General features: G+C 37.1%; 1 protein-coding gene across 3 annotated transcripts in view; it reads right to left on the bottom strand.

Annotated features, from left to right (window-relative positions):
* The window catches only part of septin8a (septin 8a), a 41259-nt gene that overhangs the window by 9007 nt on the left and 11499 nt on the right, over window positions 1-20753 (bottom strand). For all 3 annotated transcript variants that reach the window (XM_032575737.1, XM_032575739.1, XM_032575740.1), the window contains exons 2-9: window positions 19582-19696; window positions 18176-18371; window positions 15171-15357; window positions 10103-10264; window positions 8827-8923; window positions 2897-3065; window positions 2608-2740; window positions 652-818 (exon numbers count right to left, since the gene is read on the bottom strand). In XM_032575737.1, coding sequence (XP_032431628.1) covers window positions 652-818; window positions 2608-2740; window positions 2897-3065; window positions 8827-8923; window positions 10103-10264; window positions 15171-15357; window positions 18176-18371; window positions 19582-19696 — 1226 coding nt within the window. The remainder of the gene's footprint in view (window positions 1-651; window positions 819-2607; window positions 2741-2896; window positions 3066-8826; window positions 8924-10102; window positions 10265-15170; window positions 15358-18175; window positions 18372-19581; window positions 19697-20753) is intronic.

Here is a 20753-nt window from a genome sequence, read left to right as displayed (position 1 = left end):
TGAGACTGATTTATGTTTACTAGTATAACATAATGTTACTTTAAATCCATTTTACAATAGTTGTGAACGTGAACTTAAAGTAGTTTGAAATAAAAATGTGTGGAACTTGAACTGCACTAGCATATCTGTAATTTGAACAAGTGTAGCCGCTTCTTGGCTAAATGCTACATCAGTTTTCAGAGTTTTTTGCTGCCTGAGAGAGCGCTGACTGCCTCCACCCCAAGTATCCTGAATAATTAGAGCGAAACGAAAGGAAAGAGTGAAAGCACAGGAAACGTTCAACTTGGGGAGAAGAAAAAGGGAAGACGTTTCCTTCACACTTGCCAGGTCCTTAAAAAACGCTGAAGTGCTTTAAGTTTTGGAGGCGATTCCACAACAGCAGAGCACGCTCCTTTACAAAGTCATTAATGAAAGGGTTTGCTGCTGGACATGGCAGAATGTGCACTTCCTGCTTCTAAGTAAAAGAGTTAAACTGCAAAATAAGAAAGAAAAACTGCAGCACATCTACCAGTGGACAGCGTTTCAACTCTGAGGCACACAATGGAAGGAAGGAGAGTTGCTGAAAGAAATTAGGAGGCTTGGAAAATGAAGCGTCCTGTTATTAGAAGAATAAGACAGGAAATGGGTGATTAAGAGGAAGGACTGCCTTACTTTTTCTTGTCCTTGTCTTTCTTGAGGGGTTGAGATGAGAGGGTCTCACATGCCACCTTCTTCCTGTTGAAGGCGTTCATCTCATCCTCCAGCTCCCTCCGCTTCTCCTCCACCTTCCTCTTCTCATCCTGGTGCATCCGCTTCAGTTGCTCAAACTTTTCATGGAGCTGAGCCGAAACAAAAACAAAAGCTCGGATTTTTATGTGTCATTTAGTATTCAAATACGGACCACAAGTTTATGTGAAATAAAATATTTTTCAATTAAAAGGTGAAAGAAATTGAAACCAAATTTTTTGTGTCTCTAAAAAAAGTCTGTTTCAGATTTCTGTTCTTGTTTTCTTATTATACATTCAGCAACTGCAACTTCTTTTTCACTGTTGTGGAGGAAGTTAATGTGCTAAAAAAATATTAAAACTAAACTAGGCAAAGCTTTACCCCACACAGGTAACTGTTCTGCATTAAACTACAGTTCTGTATTTAACTGATCAACTCTACCTTTGTTCATTCTTCTCCAGCTTTGTATCAAATGTTCTGACTTTTCCAGACTCTGTTCTCTTGTATCCAATTTTATTATTAACAAAAGTGATGAAGAACTGTGAATTCATGCTAAATATTTATGCAGTAGTCAGGCTTTAAAATGGATGCTGCCATAACCAGAGAATGACTGAAAAGAATCACCAAATCATCAAATAACAGATGAATTAACAACTAGACCAGCATATTGAGTGACCAAAGGATGGACGGATATCTTCAAAAAATAAATAATAAAATTGGAGCCACTATCCACAAACTACATGCTTTAAATTCATGTCTTCTTTTAGTAATTGACAACCCCCTCACTGTGGTGTGCTAATTATCCCACAAGCATCTGATGAGTTAGGCTCCTCTAAAATAAAATCCAGTCCACCAAACGTGACAGATAACTGCGTGCACACTTTCCTGTTTTTCAGGATACAATATACACTCTTTTCACTCACACATCACACCAAAACTTTAACAAAATGTTGTTTATGACGTATACAATGTGACCTTGAAAACTCTGCAAGTTTCTAAATCAACACTCTGCCAAAAGTGATCCTATTTATACAGAAGCGCAAAAATTTATACGGAATTTTACAAATCATATTCAGAATAGTGCCTTATATAAGCCATCGCACAAGTAAAATTGCAAACAATAATAGCAATAAGTAAAGGTATTTCATTTTGGAGATATTTATCCCAACTCCAAACAACATCTATGACACCTCTGAGTACTTCTAGATTTAAATCCACATCAGAAATGAATGGAATGATCTGATCCTAAAAATGTCAACACAGCACTTTTCAACTTTTATTCTAATACAGCCTGCAGTGTTTACCATCCTGGGAAATTTATGTGTTACTATAGAACTTAAGTGTTTGTGAACTCTGAAACAACAACCATGAATGAATGTTCATACATCAGAAAGGACAAGCAGTAAAGACCCACGGCTGATTCTATCAAAAGAAAAACCAGAGAAGAGGTGGAGCGTGGAAAAAGGAAAAACTCATTAGTTTGTTTCAGATCATTATCTCCGGTTTAAAACAGTAATGCTGCCTTGGTAGAGACTGAAGATGTCTCAGTTAAGACCTCCTGATGGCAAATGATCACAAAGCCTAAACCCAATCCCAACTTCAAAATCAAACTTATGGATGAGATACTAACTAAAGAATATTTTTATTTCTTAATTGTTAGGAAGTTTGAGCTGAGCTGCCATTAGCCAGAACTGTTGCTGTTCTGTCGGTTAACAAGACCAGCTCTGAGTTTTCTTAGCCGTCTTAACTAAAATTTGCAATCATAATCGACATCATGTGATATATCTTTGCTGCTGGTCGGTGAAAATTGTTAAAACAGGAACTGTCAGATGAACCTGAGCAAAACTGAAGGCCCAGAACATGTAAATCAAGGAGAGAAATAGCAACTTATTTCTCACTTACCTCTCGTTCCTTTTCTTTGAGTTCTGCTTCGGTTTCTTTTACTTTGTTTACGAACATTTGCCTCATTTCTTCTTCTTTACGTTGCAGGTCCCCTAAAAACTCTTTCCTCTTGGCTTCGTATGTTTCTTGAAGACTGCAGGAATGAAACGAGACGGCAAAGAGTTAAAAATAGAGAAAGTTATTGTTGCTAAACAATAGAGATTGTTGTCCGACGTTGGCATTTGAGCAGTTCTGTGGTTTTGCACCCTGTCCATCCCGGTGGACTCTGAGTGAGGTTCTCTCGGTCTACCTGAAGGGCTGGCTGTCTGGGTCTGTGTCTTTAAAGCCCATCTCCTCCAGCTTGCAGCGCCGGTACAGCTCGTAGTGGCGGGCATGCGTCTGCTCCCTCAGATCCTCCATGTTGACCCGGATCAGCATCTCTCGGAGTTTTACAAAGTCACAGTGGCTCTCGTTCTCAACTAAAAGAGAAAATAGGCACACATTACTATTAGATCTGAAATATGCAGTGTTGCTCACTTTTCAAATCAAATTCCCTAAATATTCAGACCTAAATCCTCTGAGCTTTCTTTTAGCTCACTTTTTACCGTCAATACAATACTACAATAAAAATATTTATACTCATTGAACTTGTTCAGACTTTAATAGGCCACAGTTATAGTGACTGCTATGTGGAGGGACGAGGAGAAATGGTTTTCAAACTTTCTGTCAAACACAAATCTAGAAAGTATGGGACGCATCTGCGTTTATAGCTGCAGGCTGCTGTATGTCGCCATCAGCTTTGCACATATAGATGCTGAAATTCATGTCTATTTTTACTTTAAAAAAAAAAAAAAAAAAGCTCAAGATGAATTTAACAGATTTTCTTCCTAGACATCCTTTTGTTTAACTCCGACCACATTCCCATCAACTCCTCCATTGTTGAGGAAAAACATCCCCACAGCATGATGCTGCCACCACCAGGTCTCAAAGTGAGGATGGTCTAATAATGTTCTGTATCAATTCTTGGAAGCCTACTCAAAACACTGTTAAAGGAGATGTTCATAATGTGAAATGAAACAGATTGATTCTATTCATTATTTCTTAGACTTTTGAAGGCAACAGGCTAATGGCGGCACAAAACATTTATTTATAAAAATCTTTTCTATTGGGCAGTCCCCTAACATCTCAGAATTTATTAATGTTTATAGCTTTACAAAAAAAGTGGAAAATTTCAGGGAACATAAAATCTTTTATAAAGTACTAAGTTTTGATTTCAAGTCAAATCTAATAACAGTTTAATTTTTGTCTTAGCGAGTTGCTCTGAGTTAGATTACTTCAGGAAAAACAGCAGGACGTGTTTCCTGACTGACTGACAGAAGAAGAGGCGTTTATGCTGCTTTAGGAATAATTTCTGTTCTGCTGAAGCCAAACGATATGAACCGTTCTGGAGAAGTCACCTCCCTCTGTTAGTTTGAGCTCAGCTTATGAAAAACATGGATGCTGTGTGTGAACAGAGGAGCCACATACTAAGTGGCAGAAAGCATTTATTTCAAAGAAAAATATTTCAGACATTTCATGGAATAAAATTTAATGTTCCCATTTTTGTAAAGGTCCACAGAAAGAATTCAAACAGACCCACAAGGTGGACAAGGAAAAAATAACTTCTGAGGCTTTTGGGACCATCAAATACCCGGTCTTTGCTCCATAAATAAGAGGAAAATCTACAAAGCTTTGTTGAATTGAAATCAAAGTACAATTCCATCTTTACCCAAGGGGCATGTGCAGACTGAAAGTACATGGACTACATGGGTCATGACCCCACACATGGCAGCGAGGGGGTGGGAGAAGGCGAGTGTTTAAATGCCACAATAGGCTGCAAGACTTTAAAACGTAAAAACCACCATGTGACTTTCAAAGCAACCTGACTGGTGAAAAATGACAAACATATCAGCTAAGCAGAATACAATTTTCATATTAGTCAAGGCAAAAGAGAGCAACTAAACAACTACCAGCACATTCCTGTTGCTGTGAAAACTACAGAAACTCTACATTTATTTTTAAAACATCTTTAAGAACGAGTGCACAAATTTTGCTGGCTAACAACCCATCAGGAAAAGCACAGTAAAAAAGAAAACCACTCTGTTCAGTTCAGAAGCTGCCTGCTCATTGGGTTCCTCATCACCTCCCTGCTCTGGCCTCCTGCTGAGAGAAAGTCCAACCCTGTGACTGACGGCAGATCTCAGCCCTCAGGAGCAGAAGCAAGGAAATCTGCTGACAGCGGAGAGGTTGAATCCTGATGCCAACAGGCATCCTGAGAGGTTGGGCTACGATTTTCATTGTCTGTCATTTTGACTGATGGGGTAAAAAAAAAAAAAATCCTGTCCTAATCTATTTTTAACCTTTAATTTTTAAAATGCAAATAATAATATATTTGATTGCATTTTGTTTTCATTTTGTCTAATTAATATTCAAACCGAAAAAGCTGAACAGAGAATCCACACTGCGCCGTCACTAACAAGCTGATAAGTGCATGTGATTTTTTCTCCACAGTCACAAAAACCACTGCGTGTTGCCCCAGTAACATAGAAACAACAAAATGAAACGACTACACTTAAATTATGAACGATTCGACCGCTGTGAATCTCAGATTCTGGGGTTACAAATACCACTAAAGCCCATTTTTTTGGATCATGGAACATTTCAACAATTCAAGTAATCAGAAGTTGGGAAAACTCTTAACTGAGGTGTGTCCTGGTCCCACAAGCCCCCTGAGTGGTCTGATAACACACAGAAAATACGAAATACAGGAAATAATCTAATTCTGGCCTTTTAATGATGACTTTAAGGCTCATTTAAACTGGTTGGTTTCCTGGCACAGACTCTGATTTTAAACAACACTCTGAGGTTGTAGCGTTACTAAAGCTTTATGTTTTCCTGCTTTATCCTTTGTAAAAAAAAAAAAAAACAACATAATTGTAATGTGTGTTTGGGAACATTATGTTGAAACATCCCATTCAGTCCAATTTTTTACCCATCTGACCAAATTTTTTATCCAGAACAGATCCTACCTAGGATGACCAAGAACAACCAAGGAAGGACCAAATTCAAAGCTGCATTGAACTTAAAACTGCTGGAACAGAAACGCCAGACCTCAAACTGAGGCGACTTTACATAAACACCAAGACATAGAGTGGTAACCAAGGAATAAAAAATTAAAAATCAACATTTGGACATTTGAATAAAGTTTGCTGGATCAGAGGAGATAAAGGTTGAGCTGTTTGGCTTTAATGAAGAATAGTTTGCAGGTATAGAGATATTATTGGATCACTACCATTTATTATTATAATAAGAAGAAGGTCAACTATCCAGTCAGACATTTGACAAGACCTTCCTGAAAGCTACAAAAGCCTCTGGTCCTTCTGGAACTCATGAACATATTAATGAGGGTCTATCTATGTTTGTAATTTAAACTTTACACCCCAAATCTAGTTGAGTAATCAAGAATAATAATTCCAGTTTAACAATAAGACTGCACTGGAGAAAGAATGATTTAAAATAGTTATTAGAAACCCAAAACTGAATAAGAAATTTATGATCATCAGAAGTAGATGATCATAAAATTAAGATGTTAATTTTTAACCTAATACTATACGAGAGTTTATTGGAGTGTTTATGGATAAATGGGGTTCAGGTGAATCAAAAACATCCAAGTACTCGTAATGTTTATGTAATTAAATGCATTTTAAACATCTCTAACCTACATATCAACTATCTGACATTCCTAACATGACAGCATTGCAACATAATGACTGAGAATGAAATGCATTCTTTGCATGCATGCATTGCTTCCACACATTCATTTTCGCACAAAGCACTTGAAAATGTTTTTGCTGCATAACAAACACTCGACCATCAGGCTTCAGAGCAGAAATACCAGAGCTCTGCCCTATGTCACACAAGTCAGGAAGAGCACAGAGATAACAGTCATGAGATCCCGAGGGAAGACAAGAACACACTCACTGAGCTCCCTACAATTACTCTGTTTTTGTCACAGCACAGTTCTTCCTCTGTCTCTCTTCAAGGAGATGGAAATTTCTCATGGCTCTTTTCAAGAGGCTACATAACCAATCTATATGACATCTGGCATGAACTAACGGTTTTCTCTGATGGAGCTCCTCATTTCAGCCAACAGAGCGAAAACAGAGGGCTGCTGTCCTGCACCTCCTGGCTTTATATTCACCTAAAAATGTGTTGAAAGGATAATAATTAAATAAATGTGATACATTTTTCAGAAAAAGACAAGTGAACCTTATATCACTTTGAATTCAGCCGTTTCATGCTCGGCAGAAATGGAGGAATAGTGGCAGAAAAACAAAAATCAAATTGCTTTCTACACAGTGTCATTAGCTTCTTAGCTAAACAACTGTTAAAGGCCAAATTAAGGGTAAATAAAGGTTTATTAGTTACCTTTTAACTGAGATTCATAATTTCCAACATAGTAAATGTAGAAAATGTCCAGCTTAATAGTGAAAGTAGGCTGTTTTCAACTGCTGTTAATCTGTTACTGAGCTGTTGCTTTGTTGTGACTCCAGAACAAAAAGAAAAATAAATCTGTCCCCCGGGAAACACACAAAAAGCTTCATAAATAACCAGCGAGCATCCTCTGAGGGTTGGAGAATGAGAATGGTCAGAGCATAATGGGAAGAGGGATTCAGCCAGAGAGAGCAGTAAACCGAGGAGAAGAGGAGGGAGCCAGTTCCTGAGAGGAGCTCCCACATGAGCAGCAACATTCTCACTGTGCATCTCTGTCACGTTATTAAATTAAACTGTGTACCAGCACTGACAAACAATGAGGAATGAGGAGCGGGGGAAAAAACGCCTAAGAAAGCAGGCAGGCACTAGAGGTGACATCTCTATAAAAACATGTTCCAGGTAAAAAGCCACAGACACACAGAAAGCCATACAGATCGAAAACTAACAGATTCCAGCAAATATTAGCAACTTTATAAAGGAAGCCATTTACCCTTCTGCCCTTTTACTACGTTTTCCTTCACAGGAAATCACACGTGGAACATTAACAGGGTTATGGTTAGAAATAAATCGGCCAACAAAGTGTGCAGTTCACACTTTGCCACTGGCAGTTTATGACCATTGACAAAGATATGTGATCAAACACTAAAAAAATTTAAAAAAAACACACAGCTAAAGAAGAACTCAATGTTAAAGTTGCTTTGTCTTTAAGCGAAGAGAAAGATATGTTGAAAAATAGACAAATAAACAAGGAATAAAAAGGAAAATGCTAAGATTATTTAAGTTCCAGCAAGAATCTACCGCTTTTACCTTGACCAGATATATATAAAACAGTAAAAAAAAAAAGTCTCAAAAACCAAAAAAGACTCAAAAAAAAAGAACAGCTTTTGAGTTTAACTTGGTGTAAACTGTTACTTTTAATGCACTTACTAAATCTTAAATTTTGGTTCTGCTTTTACACTGAACAAACAATAATCCCACAGCAAAATGCCACAAGAGCAAATTAACATTTCACAAACTTAAAGCAAGTAAATGGTGACACTCATTCTACATATTATTACAAAACGGTTGCAAAATGTCTGAACTTATTTCTTGTCAGGACTCGTGAGTCACTGTTTTTTAATATTTTACATCCAGTGTTTCACAATTTTTACAAGCAGCTACAGCGTCCTGATTCATCTATTCAATAATCATATTCTTATTACAGAATAAATAATAAAAAAACCTTTAGTGTGACTTAAGAAAATAAAAACTGGTTAATTGTAATCTTAGGAATTCTTATAAATTGCACATAATGGTGATTCATATCTACTTTGAGGTTGATCAGAATGTTAAACAACATTCCTTTCAAGTAGTACATAGTTCATAACTTCATGACTGGAAATAACTACAGGAAAAAATCTGACCTGACCTGAAATGCACAACCCAAAACTAGACAATAAAAATAAATGTTAATGTTGGAAATGTGGTTTAATTCAAGTTTTGTTTAGTTGTTTTGGGTGTTTGCTCGCATCTAGTCAACATTTGCCTCAAGAAACTATGAATAAAATGTTAATTAAACTCATTGGTATTTAGACCAACCCTAGTTTGGTACTCCATCTGTGTGTTCTCCAACACGACTAACATTCAACACACAGCACACAATCCTGTTTGCTTGTGCTGAAACAAACACACCCTTCTTGTGACTGAGTCTTTGTGAGCAGCTCTTACCTTGCACCACTCCCCAGGGATACTGTCTGGCCCTCACCGTTTTGTTCCCCACTTTGACTTCTTCCACGCTTCCGACCACAGCGAATGGCAGGTGGGCCTGCACAGGCAGAAAGGTCCATAAATGTTAGAAAGATCAAAAGATCCAGCTGTAAATAGAGACATAACCAGGGGGCTTCCAACATGGCCTACATTTTCCATGTTACAATTTTAAGTCCTTGCTTTTCCTCATTTACCCCACAAAAATGGTTTTCTGAATGCAATATCTTTTGCATCAGTTTTACTGGAGGTGATAATTCAAACACAAGCCTCTGATGAAGGTATTTTAATTGCTCCTTTAGACACGGAGTCTCTGTGGGACTGACAGCAGGGGGCCGTGTGGAAACAGACCCAACATGCTTCCTCAACTGTTCGATGGCGAGCTGAAACCAACTGGGATGAAGCTGAGGGGGACAAGATGGTGGGCGTAGGCACTGATGCAACGGACTATAAATAGATCAGGAGAGTGCACAAGGATAAAACCGCTGAATTAAATGTACTCTCATTTGTGCATCTGAACATAAGTGGGTAAACTGAAAACATCTCATTATATAGAAACAAAAGTAAAAATGGAAATCTTCCCAGGAAAATCAGTTCCACTAGTTTTATTTCAACGCTTTTGCAATATTTCATTGGAATTATTTGTGACTTTTTTGCATAAAGTCATAAAATTACGTTTTTTGGAGTAAAATGATTAGTTTTACTTGCATTGCTTTATTATTATAGAAAGAAAACAAAATAGCAGAAATTGTAGTTACCTTTACAAGACTGTACAAAATGTACGGAATGATATTTGAAGCCAAATGTGGAAACTAGTGCTTCAGTATGCACCGCAGCAGTATCATACAGCACGAGCCTCAAATTTCCAAAGATTTCAGTTCCAAAATATCAAATTTTATCATGAATTTAAGGCAGACATGGCAACTTGGAAAACAGGTAAATAAATAAATGAAGGAAGGAAAGAAAGAAGGAAAAATAGTTTTATGCAATCTGTTTCTTTTTTCTGTATTTATCCTACTACAAATACGCCTACTACTTTTGTGTAAAGAAAAAAATACACTGGAATCATAGTAACACCTAGTAACGTTTTACTGTGTTGGTCATTCTGCAGATAAATAAAAATCTGTTGGCTTGCAAAGTGATGCCACTAAAGTAACATTTCATGCCAATCTTAAAAGAATCTATGAATTTGCCAGATGAAACCATCCACTTCTGTAAAGTAAAACAAAATGTGACTTACGTTCATGGAGGCATTGATCTCACTAACAGCTTCGTCGTCTGTCGGGAACTGATAGATCTGGACGCCGTTGCTCACGAGTTCACTCATTATCTTGATTTTGAATTTGTGAAGCTCGCTCTTGGAGATTGTGTCCGCTTTGGCAATGATGGGAATAATATTGACCTAAAGAGAGGATGAAACCAACCAAAAGGGTAGACGGTGAAATGCATCTTTATGCAACGAAGAAAAAAAACATGCAAATTATGTGACACTTATGAGTTTGCCATATGCATGAAAATATGCAAGTGTGGATTCAATCTGAGTCCATCTGCCTCGGAATTCGACACGTCTTTCACAATAATTAACAGCAGCAGTTTTTCTTGTTTTTTGTCAGAGATTCTTCAGTCAGAGGCTTCTTCAGAACTGCTGTAACACAGGGCACTGCAGGAGATTCACAGAGCCATAAGCATCTATATTACTGCTGAAGAAAGTCGTATGATACGAGTTACAGCAACATGTAATTTCCTTCCTGGATTAATAATGTAATTTTTAATTGAATTGAATTAATATTTTTACTTTACTCACACTTTTTTCAGTAATTCATGACTTCCTGTTTCTTTGGGGAAGAAATAAAATGTAACGCATAGTCCTGTAACTCTCAGCTGTCCTACAAAATAACAACATGCAATTTAACTAATATTCAGGTGAAGATAGCAACTTATCTAAACTTTCCATATATACAGCGAGTTAAATGATTAGAAAAGTCTAAAATAATTGCAACAGTGACAATTTTATTTTTCTCGTAAATAATAGAAAAAAAATATCTCCAAAACTGAGGGCTAAAAAAGAGCCATGTTGGAGTCATCAAGCCTCCAGCAAAAGTGATTATTTGATTACTCTTACACATATTTACCACAGGTGCCAGGAAAGCAAAACAGTAAATAAGTTAAGCTAGAACTGATGGACACTCATAGAATAAGATGCCATTATGAAAACAAACTGCATTCCTTACAGAATCAGCAACAGATGTGCAGAAATAAATATAATTCGTCTGCATTCCTCCATACAGCTGCTTTGCTGAAAATCTATGTGGGATGATGTGAAAACTCCCACAGATCCACTCAAATCAATCCCACAGTGAGCCTCTGAGCAAAAGCTAGCTCTCATTAGGAGTCAAATTACAACCTCATCACACTTTGCTGGATCATTAATCTGCAGCTGGGCACCCCAGCATCATGTTCTCACCCTTATTTAACAAACCATGTTCACTAATCGCTACCCAGGACTGATAACGGCGTTGTATGTCTCCTGAAGGACATGGAGGGGAACATGGCTGGACATGTAGGCAAAGGAAGGAGCGGACAGTGATGCTTGTTCACTTCCCACAGCCGGGTTTTCCCAGCTGACCAGAAAGCCAAAATAGCTCTGTTTGCTGTGAACAACCAGGACCACCAGCTGTAAATACCTTTCAGTTCACATGTAGAAAACAATCACTGGAAAAACAGCCGTGGATGCAATTTGTGACACTTTGCGTTTTATTCTCCCTAAACCAGCAGAATATTAATGGCAATTCACTCAATTAAGACTATAATATAATCACAAATATTTATAGAAAAAAATCTTGAATTGAAAACTTTATTAGAAGTCTTGATCCTTTTTAACAGTCTGTCCATCATCATATCAAATTATAATGTTATATATAAAAATCATCCTTTTTTCTGCTTATATAACAACATTTAGATTCTAAGTTTGACATGAAAATTTAAAGACAAAAAACATTTGTTAAGGTTTTTTTTCCCCCACCTGTCACATAAATACATGTCAGACAAAAATACACAGATCAATTCTCTTTTTCAGTTTTCAGACTAAACCTTATCTGACACAGTATGGAAGGTAATTTTACCATCAAGTTATTCTGCACTGTCAAAAAACTAAATTATTTTACTGAATCTCCTGTTTTAAGTTAAATGATAAAATAAAAGCAGGTCAGAATCAGTTAAATACATCTAGCAAAGGTAATCCATATCAAGAGCAATGCAAAATTATACAAAATACATGAACATAAAATCAGATAAAATCAACAAAGCTAACTGTTTCATGTCCTCAACTGACATCAACATGTTAATATTACAGCCCGTCACAGTGACAGTGACTTAAACAAAGGTGCTCAGTGTGTTGCATCGCCTGCTAGCAGATAAATCTTGTAAACATGTAGAGGAGAGAGCAGCAGGCTGGATAAGAGTATGGATGGTGTGTGTAATGAGTTTGACCCCTGTGCTCATAAATTTGAAAATATAAGCACAATACATTGAGACATCACATCTCATTTTAATCAATTTTAGGGCAAAAGCTAATCACAAACATAAGTTGGATCTTTACTTTAAAAAACACTATCAGCCACAAATAAAGTACTGAGGCTTCGAACTGTAAAACATCAACAGCTCACCAGTTTCAACTTGAAAATCTAGAAAACTTTCGCTCAGGTAAATGACATCCTCTTTTCACAACAGCAGGTTAGAGACTTGGCTGTGTGTGCTGTGATTATTTGGATTGTGTCAGTAGACAGCTGGCAAATGTCATGTGCCAGGATTTGATCGTCCTATTGGCTGTTAAACAGCTCTGAAGCTCAGTGGTCAGCTCAACTGACTCACCAGGAGTTCTGATATTTGGATCTCTTCCCTTTATCTGAAGTGTGAACAGGTTTAGTCTTAGCTCAAAATTGTAGCCTGGCTTCCCTTTTCAAGGCTTTAACAACGGCCAAAGTTTTGTGAATTGGGTTAAGTCGTAATAAATAAAAAACCTAAATTAATTCTGAAGATATCTTTTGAGCCATTGCACACTCACTTTATATATTTTCCCTAAACACGACCCAGTTTCTGTTCCTTGAGAGTGAGTCTTGGCTAAGCTAGCAGTAAGTGCTATGAATAGTATCGGGAGGTATTTGGCAGACATGAATTGAAGGTTGGCAGAGGTAAAAGCAGCAGGTTCTAGTTACACGATCTCCATCTGTTTATCCAGGATTTATTACTTGTGCACCGGCAAAAAAAAAAAAAACAACCAACGGCTCAAAGACTGCCTCAGTCATTTGTGCAGCAGAGCTGTCAGTAGCCATAACAAAGAAACACTGTGTGGGTGGCAAGTAAACTATCTCAGAACAAGACGCTGTGCATCAAATTGGTGATGCAACAAATGTTTGATTACTGAAAATGTCTTATGGCTTGATGTTAATTATATAAAACTACAAAAACTTTGTCTTCAAACCATCAAAAAAAGCTTAATGCGTTGAAGTCATTTAATAAACTTTTATTACGATTTTTTTAAAATTGCCTCTGTCTCTCCTGTTACTTTTTAAAGATTTTCATGATATACACCCCATTCATTAATTGTGGCTATAACAATGTAGCCATAATCTGACTTATTTCAGGTAAAAATATTTCCAACTAAAAATAAAATGCAAAAACCTACAGGTTTCATTTTTCCAATCCCAACAATGTTGTTTAAAATCAAACTGATTTACTTTACGCTCTCTATTTTGAGGAGATTATTTTCATCATATTGTCTGGCTGGAATAATGCCAGGGGTTGCATGTCTAGTCAGCTACACTAAACAGAAATGCAGCAAAACAGATTAGCCGCAAGCCAATAGTGTCAGTAGTAAAACTTGCAAGAGAGCAATGAAAATGCCAGAAATCGATACGTTTGAGTGTGACTATTGACTAGAACGCAGTTGATTATTGACCTGCAAGCATGTCAGCTGCAGATATGTCAAAGTCAAACTTAAATTTATTAGACATGGCACCAAGAGGACAATTTTTTATGATGAACTGAGAAAACAGCAGTGACTCAAAGCAGATTTATGTTTGAGCAACCTTGACTGGAAGAAAACAGTCTTCTCCATATCAATGAACACTGCATGTAGAAGTTGTCATGAAGTCAAAAAGACTCAGCAGTTTTCAAGGTTAGTTTTGTCAAAGAGGTAATGAAGTCAAAGAAAGGAAAAAAGTGTTAGAAGGTTTAGAAATGGAAACTATAGGGGGAAAAAATGCATGCAGCGTATTCCAGCAAAGTTGCTGTTTTATCCTTTACAGAATTTCATTTCTGTGTCAAGAAACATTCAGGATTAGCAGATGTTGGAAATCTTTTGGAAATATCAGTTAAGGTTAGGATCTACTAATTCTTGTCCCTGCGATTAGCTAACTGTGCTAGTAGCTATCATAAGATGTTAAATAGTTTAAAATCTTTGCAATATTGTCATTTTTATTTTAAATTCATAGTGAAATCCTTTTTAACTGCAGAGCTGAGTAACCCAGACTACTCTTTGTCGACCCACCCGGTTGAATTAAAAAAGAAGAGGATTGATCATTTATGACAGAAAACCTTCTTATGGTTTGTGTAAAGTTATATTAGCAAATCAAAACTCACTCTCTCACGTCTTAGGCAGCTTTCATTTTTTTAATAATTTTGTAGAAATTATCACGAGAAACAGTACATTCAATTTAAAAAATTGTGAGCTAAACTTGGAGGAACTTATATTTGCATATTTTCAGAGATGTGAATCCTTTGTTTAACCAACAATGGTATATTTGTGAATCTGCATTGTGCCTTTTGGAGACAGCACGCTCTGAAACTAAAATACTTTTTATTATAAACATGGCCTTGTTCAGATAGTTCAATTTGAATGTATCAAGAAAGTAGGAAAATATAATAGTTATTTGTAGTTCTGAAAAAGAAAATAAAACTACATTTGCAGTAAATGTCTTTTACGTTGTCTTTTCAATTTGATGGTATTCACAAAAAACAGATTGTTTATAATCCAGGATTTTAAAGTCAATTTTTATAACAAAAAAGGAACAAAAACAACTCATGTTACCTCAAAATACCTCTTCCTGAAACCCTACCACCAAGTGAAAACTTAAGTCTTTTTTTCTTTCAGAACAAAGAATCCACACCCTGACAGAGACAGATGAGGAATCCCAGCAGTTCATTCAAATCCCCTCCATACAAAGTGAAGGAGAGGTTTGGATTTCAGGTAAGCAGGAGTTAGTTTCTAGGCCATAGGGTAAAAGAGCGTGCATGTCACTTATGTATACCTTGCTGTCCAGTTTCTTCATTGTGACCAGGTCCAGGGACTTGAGGGAGTGTCCTGTTGGGGCGATGAAGTAAAGGCAGATGTGGATCCTGGTGTCATGGTAGTTAAACAGCGAGCGTTTGATTTTCAGCTCCTCCTGCAGATAGTTTTCAAACTGGGTGTCGATGTAGTCCACGATTGGCTTGTAACTGTGGATCAAGCCAAAGACAAGCCGGATTTATGCCTTTTTGCTAAAGCTAAATATTTTTCTTCCCATTCATGTGTTATAATGAATCTGTAAGGAAATATGAACTTGTCGCTGAATAAACAAACCAGGAGAATTATGTTTTCAGTTACTGTGTGTTCTGATTCAATGCCAAGTTCTCAGCTTAGTGTTGTACAGCTTAGTTCCAAAATGATCTTACTGACGTCTGACTGAAACGCTACAATCAGTCTGTTCGTGTGGGATATAAACATGAAAACTTCAGTTTGGTCATGTTTTTCTCATGAGAAATTTAAAGATGTGGATAAAACCCAGAGTTTTTCTAAAAGTAAAACACTGTTACAAACAGACAGCAACAGCATAATGTTTCTCAACACCAAAGAAGAAGTTTCTTTAATTAACCAAAGAAATTTTAAGAAATGTAAAATATGGCACTGGAAAAACTAACAGAATGGCTGAAATATACTTCAACTTGCTCACAGCTGCTTGATTACATGAACAAAAATAAATAAATTACCCTCCAAAAATGATAAATCAGTTTTCAGTGCAGCTGCAGAATTTATCTGCAGTCTAATTTCAGTTGGCTTGACCAGGAAACAGTAATTTCCTTTAAAGTAAGCATGTGTTTGAGTCGTTTGATTTAAATACAGCAGCTTATAATATGTACAGTTTGGTTCATTTTTCATCACGAATATATCCCACAAATAAAAGTTAATTTCTTTTTAAACCAGATGATGTTTGTTCAGCCCCAGGGTTTTCTCTGTTTATGTTCTGTTGCTATCTTTGTTTGGGATGTCCGGATCAAGACATTTTGTTCCATATACAAATCTCACTAAATGCTGTGTTTTCCAAAACCAAGTTTGACTTTAACACTTGTCACAGAGCATTCAGTAGAAATCTACACCATGTAAATATGTAAAATGTACTTAGTTTAGTACTTTTATGTGTAGCAACAATTTGAAACAAATGTCAAGTTAAATCCCTTTAAAGACCTACAAGTCAAACAGTTCAGTCCAAATTTAATTCAAATAATCTGAACAGCAGACTCTGCAAAAAGTGGCATCTGTCATGAATGGCTAGGGACTGAGAGGACAAAAACCAAATGAAGAAAAAGCACAGAAGCCCCAAGCAAGGAGTCTTTTCCACCAAGAAGAAACACAAAGTAGCTAGACTTGAGGGTGCAACAGCTTTGTTAACGGCTTCTTGAAGAAAAGCTAACTAATCATTTCTATGGGTAAGAAAAACAAAAGTACAAAAGGTCTTTAAATAAGAATTTTTAAAAAGGCTGCACAAAGTTAGGAACAGCAAATCTCAACAAGACATAAACTGATAGCTTCAGTCAGTGAAGAGAAACAGTTAAGGACAGAAGTCCTGAAGGCAGGGGCATGTTCTAAAACAAAGAAAATGTAATGGCAGCCATAGGTTTGTCAAATGACCTGAAAAGAGGCAAAGCTAAATATAAGCCCTGGGATGGGGGTATTTTCTATGAGCAGGGAAAAACTAATTGTACAGAAAGCTAGTGACAGCAACAGCTTAACCAGTGGCTTTATTCATTAAAGCCACTGGTGTGCAGCTGCAGCTATGCAAGTAAGAATTAAGCCAGGAGTACTTTCTAAAAAAAAAAAAAAAAAAAAAAAAGACTTAGCTCTGTCTATCCAGGAAAGAGACTCAAATAACACACTGAAGCACTGTGGTGAAAAATAAAGGGAACACAGAGTTCAGGACAGTCAATAACTCAATTCAGCTAAACTTAGAAGCCCAAGACTAGCAGTGCTTTCCATCAAAAATACATTTTAAAAAAGTACATAGTGGGAATGGTAGCAATAGCTGCACAAAATCATCTGACAACTCATTAGCTCCTCTGTTAATATCTTATTTCCATGAGTCATTTCTGCTGCTGTCTTATTTTTCCCAGCCTTGAGCACATTTGAAATTCTACCTGTGATGTCTGACACGTTTTTTTTACATATTTATTTTAGATGAAGCACATTTAGGCTTAGCAGAAACGAGCTCAAAGTGCAGAGCTGCTGCTGTATGAAGTCAGCCTTTAAATTCAACACAGTTCCGTAGTTTGTTCTCAAATAATCATTTTAATCTTACATTGCAAAATATTTTAACAAGAAAAGCTTATAATAAAGCAGATGAATGTTGTTAATTGTGTCATGCAGTAGTGACGATTAAACCATCTTGGCTCCTACTCAACTTCAGGATGTCCCACATCACTAACATTTTATTGCTCATAGTGAGACAGAGGTTAACAATCTTTTCCATTTCCTCAGTAAGCACCATGTTTACAGTCATCTGTCCTCTACCTTCACATCTCTCTTCAATCTTCTCTGTGGTATGCACACGCTCTGACCTTTTGAAGCTCCCTGTGTTCATTTCCAGCTCGCTGCAGGGTCCGTCCTTCAGCGTGTTGGTTCATAAGGCCCACAGAGAACACTGCTATCAAAGAGCGTGAGAGTGCAGCTTGCTGGCTGAGCTACAGCGAGTACGCGCCATTCCACAGCCAAATGTTTTTAAAAAAAAAATAAACTACTTCCTCTTTATTTTTCCCACCTCCTCCCCTTCTAGTCCCACAAGACACAAGAAATATGTGTGGAATTCCAGAGTGATATACTCCGTTTCTCTCATTGGTATCCACATCAACATTTGCATAGCAACATCTTATAAGTGGAAATGTAAAGATGAGGAATGGATTTGAAAAGAAAAAAAAAAACAAACTACATCACTTATGATTTACAGAAAACTTGACATTTACTAAGATCTTTCAGTGCTGTGATCTGTTATTTTATCAAATTTACCTGTCCTCCTTGTTGATCTGGTCACCAAACCCAACGGTATCAACAATCGTTAATTTGAGGTGGACGTTGCTCTCCTGGAGGTCGTAGGTTCGCGGCCGCAGATACACGCCATTCTGGTAGTGGCTCGCCTCCTCATTTTCAAACATGGTGTTAAACAGTGTGTTCATTAATGTTGATTTGCCAATGCCAGTTTCTCCTGTGAGAGAAAAAAAAGATAAAACAAAGTTAATTGACTAAATTATTCAGAGATAGCTTGGGTATCTTGTCAACACGATTATGCAGAGACCACTGTGAAAAAGTCTAGTTATCTAGACTTGAATTCTTGGCACTTTACTTTCAAAGAACCAGAGCTTCTTGTAGCCTGAAATTAAGTCAATAAAAACCAGTAAAAGTGCTGACAAAAAATCTGAGAAAACTTCAGAATGCATGAACAAATGATAGTGAGCACTTGAAAAATTACAAAATTAGTGGAGGCGAAATAATATCAACAGCAGATGGTTTTCATAGTCAAACAAAAATTAGATATATGAGCTCACCATGTGCAAGTCTCACCAGACCATGGTAACAATAACACCCTTCAGAGTTGATGTCATTACAGAGTTATTTTTAATATAAATGAGATTTTCATAAATAAAGATTAAGAAAGAAAGCACAGTTGATCAAAACCATTTAGAAGAAAGCTATTTTCTGCAACATGTCAACACATGTCTGCAGTTCCTTCACTTTGCAAGAAAGCAGTCCTGTCTTGAGGACCGTGAAGGGTGCGTGTGAAAATGAACATCCAAGAACCACATGACTATACATCAACAGTTCAACTTCAGCCCAACCATGCTGGGAAATTAACTCTGTTTCATCCTGTCGTCATGGAAATGTGGGCAGCCTTTAATTAGTTAAGGTGAAGATACAATTCTGTAGGAGATACACACAGACTGCTGTGCTATGCCAGCCATGCTATTACTAAATCAAAATGGTAAAGATAAATCAAAACCAAGTCATTAAATTCAACTCCATGTATGATTTAAAATAATAGTTTTATTTCAACACAACACAAAAAGCTGGGATTGTAAATCAACCAATAAATTCTGATCAGTGCATTCACTACCAAGAATGTATTCACCCTAAAACCTCACTAAATTATGTCCAGTAGACTCTTTTTCAAATTTTGTTTTAGTTTTGGCTAAACGCCTTGTTTTATTTCCTTTTCTGTAGTCACTGTTATTTTCATACATTTAACTTTACTTCATCTTAAATAAAGTTAACATGAAAAAGCTCTTGGACGTGATTGTGTCTGGATTGTTTTTCCAACAGTAGGTTGTTTCCACCACCAGCTCTCCTCTGGTTACCATGTCTGCAGCACATCCAATATTTCACACTTTATCATCACACAAACACATTTTGTTACTCACCTACGCAGAGGATGTTGAAGCAAAAACCCTGTGTGACTGATTTACTGACCAGTTGGTCAGGGAGGCTGTCGAATCCAACATGGCCGCCCAAGCTGAGGTTACGTTTCTCCTCATTCTGGAAGACACGAGACAAAACATTAGACATCTGGTGCATGTCAGGAGGAAAACATATGGTAAATATATTAACTGACAGTAAAAAGACACGTTCACTTTTCTATACAACATCAAAGACACTCTGCTCAGTGTGCAGATGTAAAAACCATCAGTTATGTGTGCCGAGATTTAGTTAATCAGCGCCTGCAGCAGGGATGAGCGCGAATAATCTCCCACATGAAGGGACAACAGACTTGTGAAAGGAGAATGGATGAAAAGCCTCAAAAATGAAGAGTTTCCTACTTATGGGATCTATTAAAGTTTCTATTACGTTACCCATTCCATTTTTAACAAATGAGAGTCCACAACCAATATACCGCTGTCTATCCGAGAACATAACAGACAAAGATCTCAAATATAGAACAAACTAAACCTGGCAGGAAAAACTGCTGGAAGTGTTTGATCGTCTATCTGAACTGAAGCGGTCGAGAGAGAGCAGACTGCACCTTGAGATGAATACAGCCACCCAATCCCGCCTGGCTCAGCCACGACGGGCCGCATACTTGAAGGCTGATGTCACTCAACACGAGCAGCCTAAAGACGAGAGCTCAGCTGAATGCAACCGAAGCGTTCAGCTGGGGGGTGGAGACTGGCTTCCAATGCACACCAGATCACTAAATGACCTCACTGAGGCTCACAATGAAGGATGAGCAGAGTGTGGGATAGTAGGGATCTGCAAGTTTTAGGGTGAATAAATAAAAATGGAGCACAGCAAAAAAATAAAAAATGAGCAGAAGCACAGAATTTATAGCAGTACATTTACACAAGAAAATACCAAAAGAAATAGTCATGCTGCAAGATCTTATCAATAAAACAGCAGATTTTATTAATAAAAGAGGTTAAATAATTAACCTCTTTTATTAATAAATCCCTGATAATTTTTTCACAGGCATTAAGTTCATAATGCTTTTCCAGTTATTTGTTAAGTGGGAAATGTGTCAGCTGGAAACTATTGAATTCTCCATAATTGAATTAACTGCAGCCATCAACACAAACAAAAACTCAGGAAATGACTGCAG

The sequence above is a fragment of the Xiphophorus hellerii genome, chromosome 11, assembly GCF_003331165.1.
Source record: "Xiphophorus hellerii strain 12219 chromosome 11, Xiphophorus_hellerii-4.1, whole genome shotgun sequence".
In the NCBI taxonomy this organism is placed as follows: Eukaryota; Metazoa; Chordata; class Actinopteri; order Cyprinodontiformes; family Poeciliidae; genus Xiphophorus; species Xiphophorus hellerii.
Note: the sequence above shows the minus strand (reverse complement) of the source record. Positions and strands in the feature narration are given on the sequence as shown.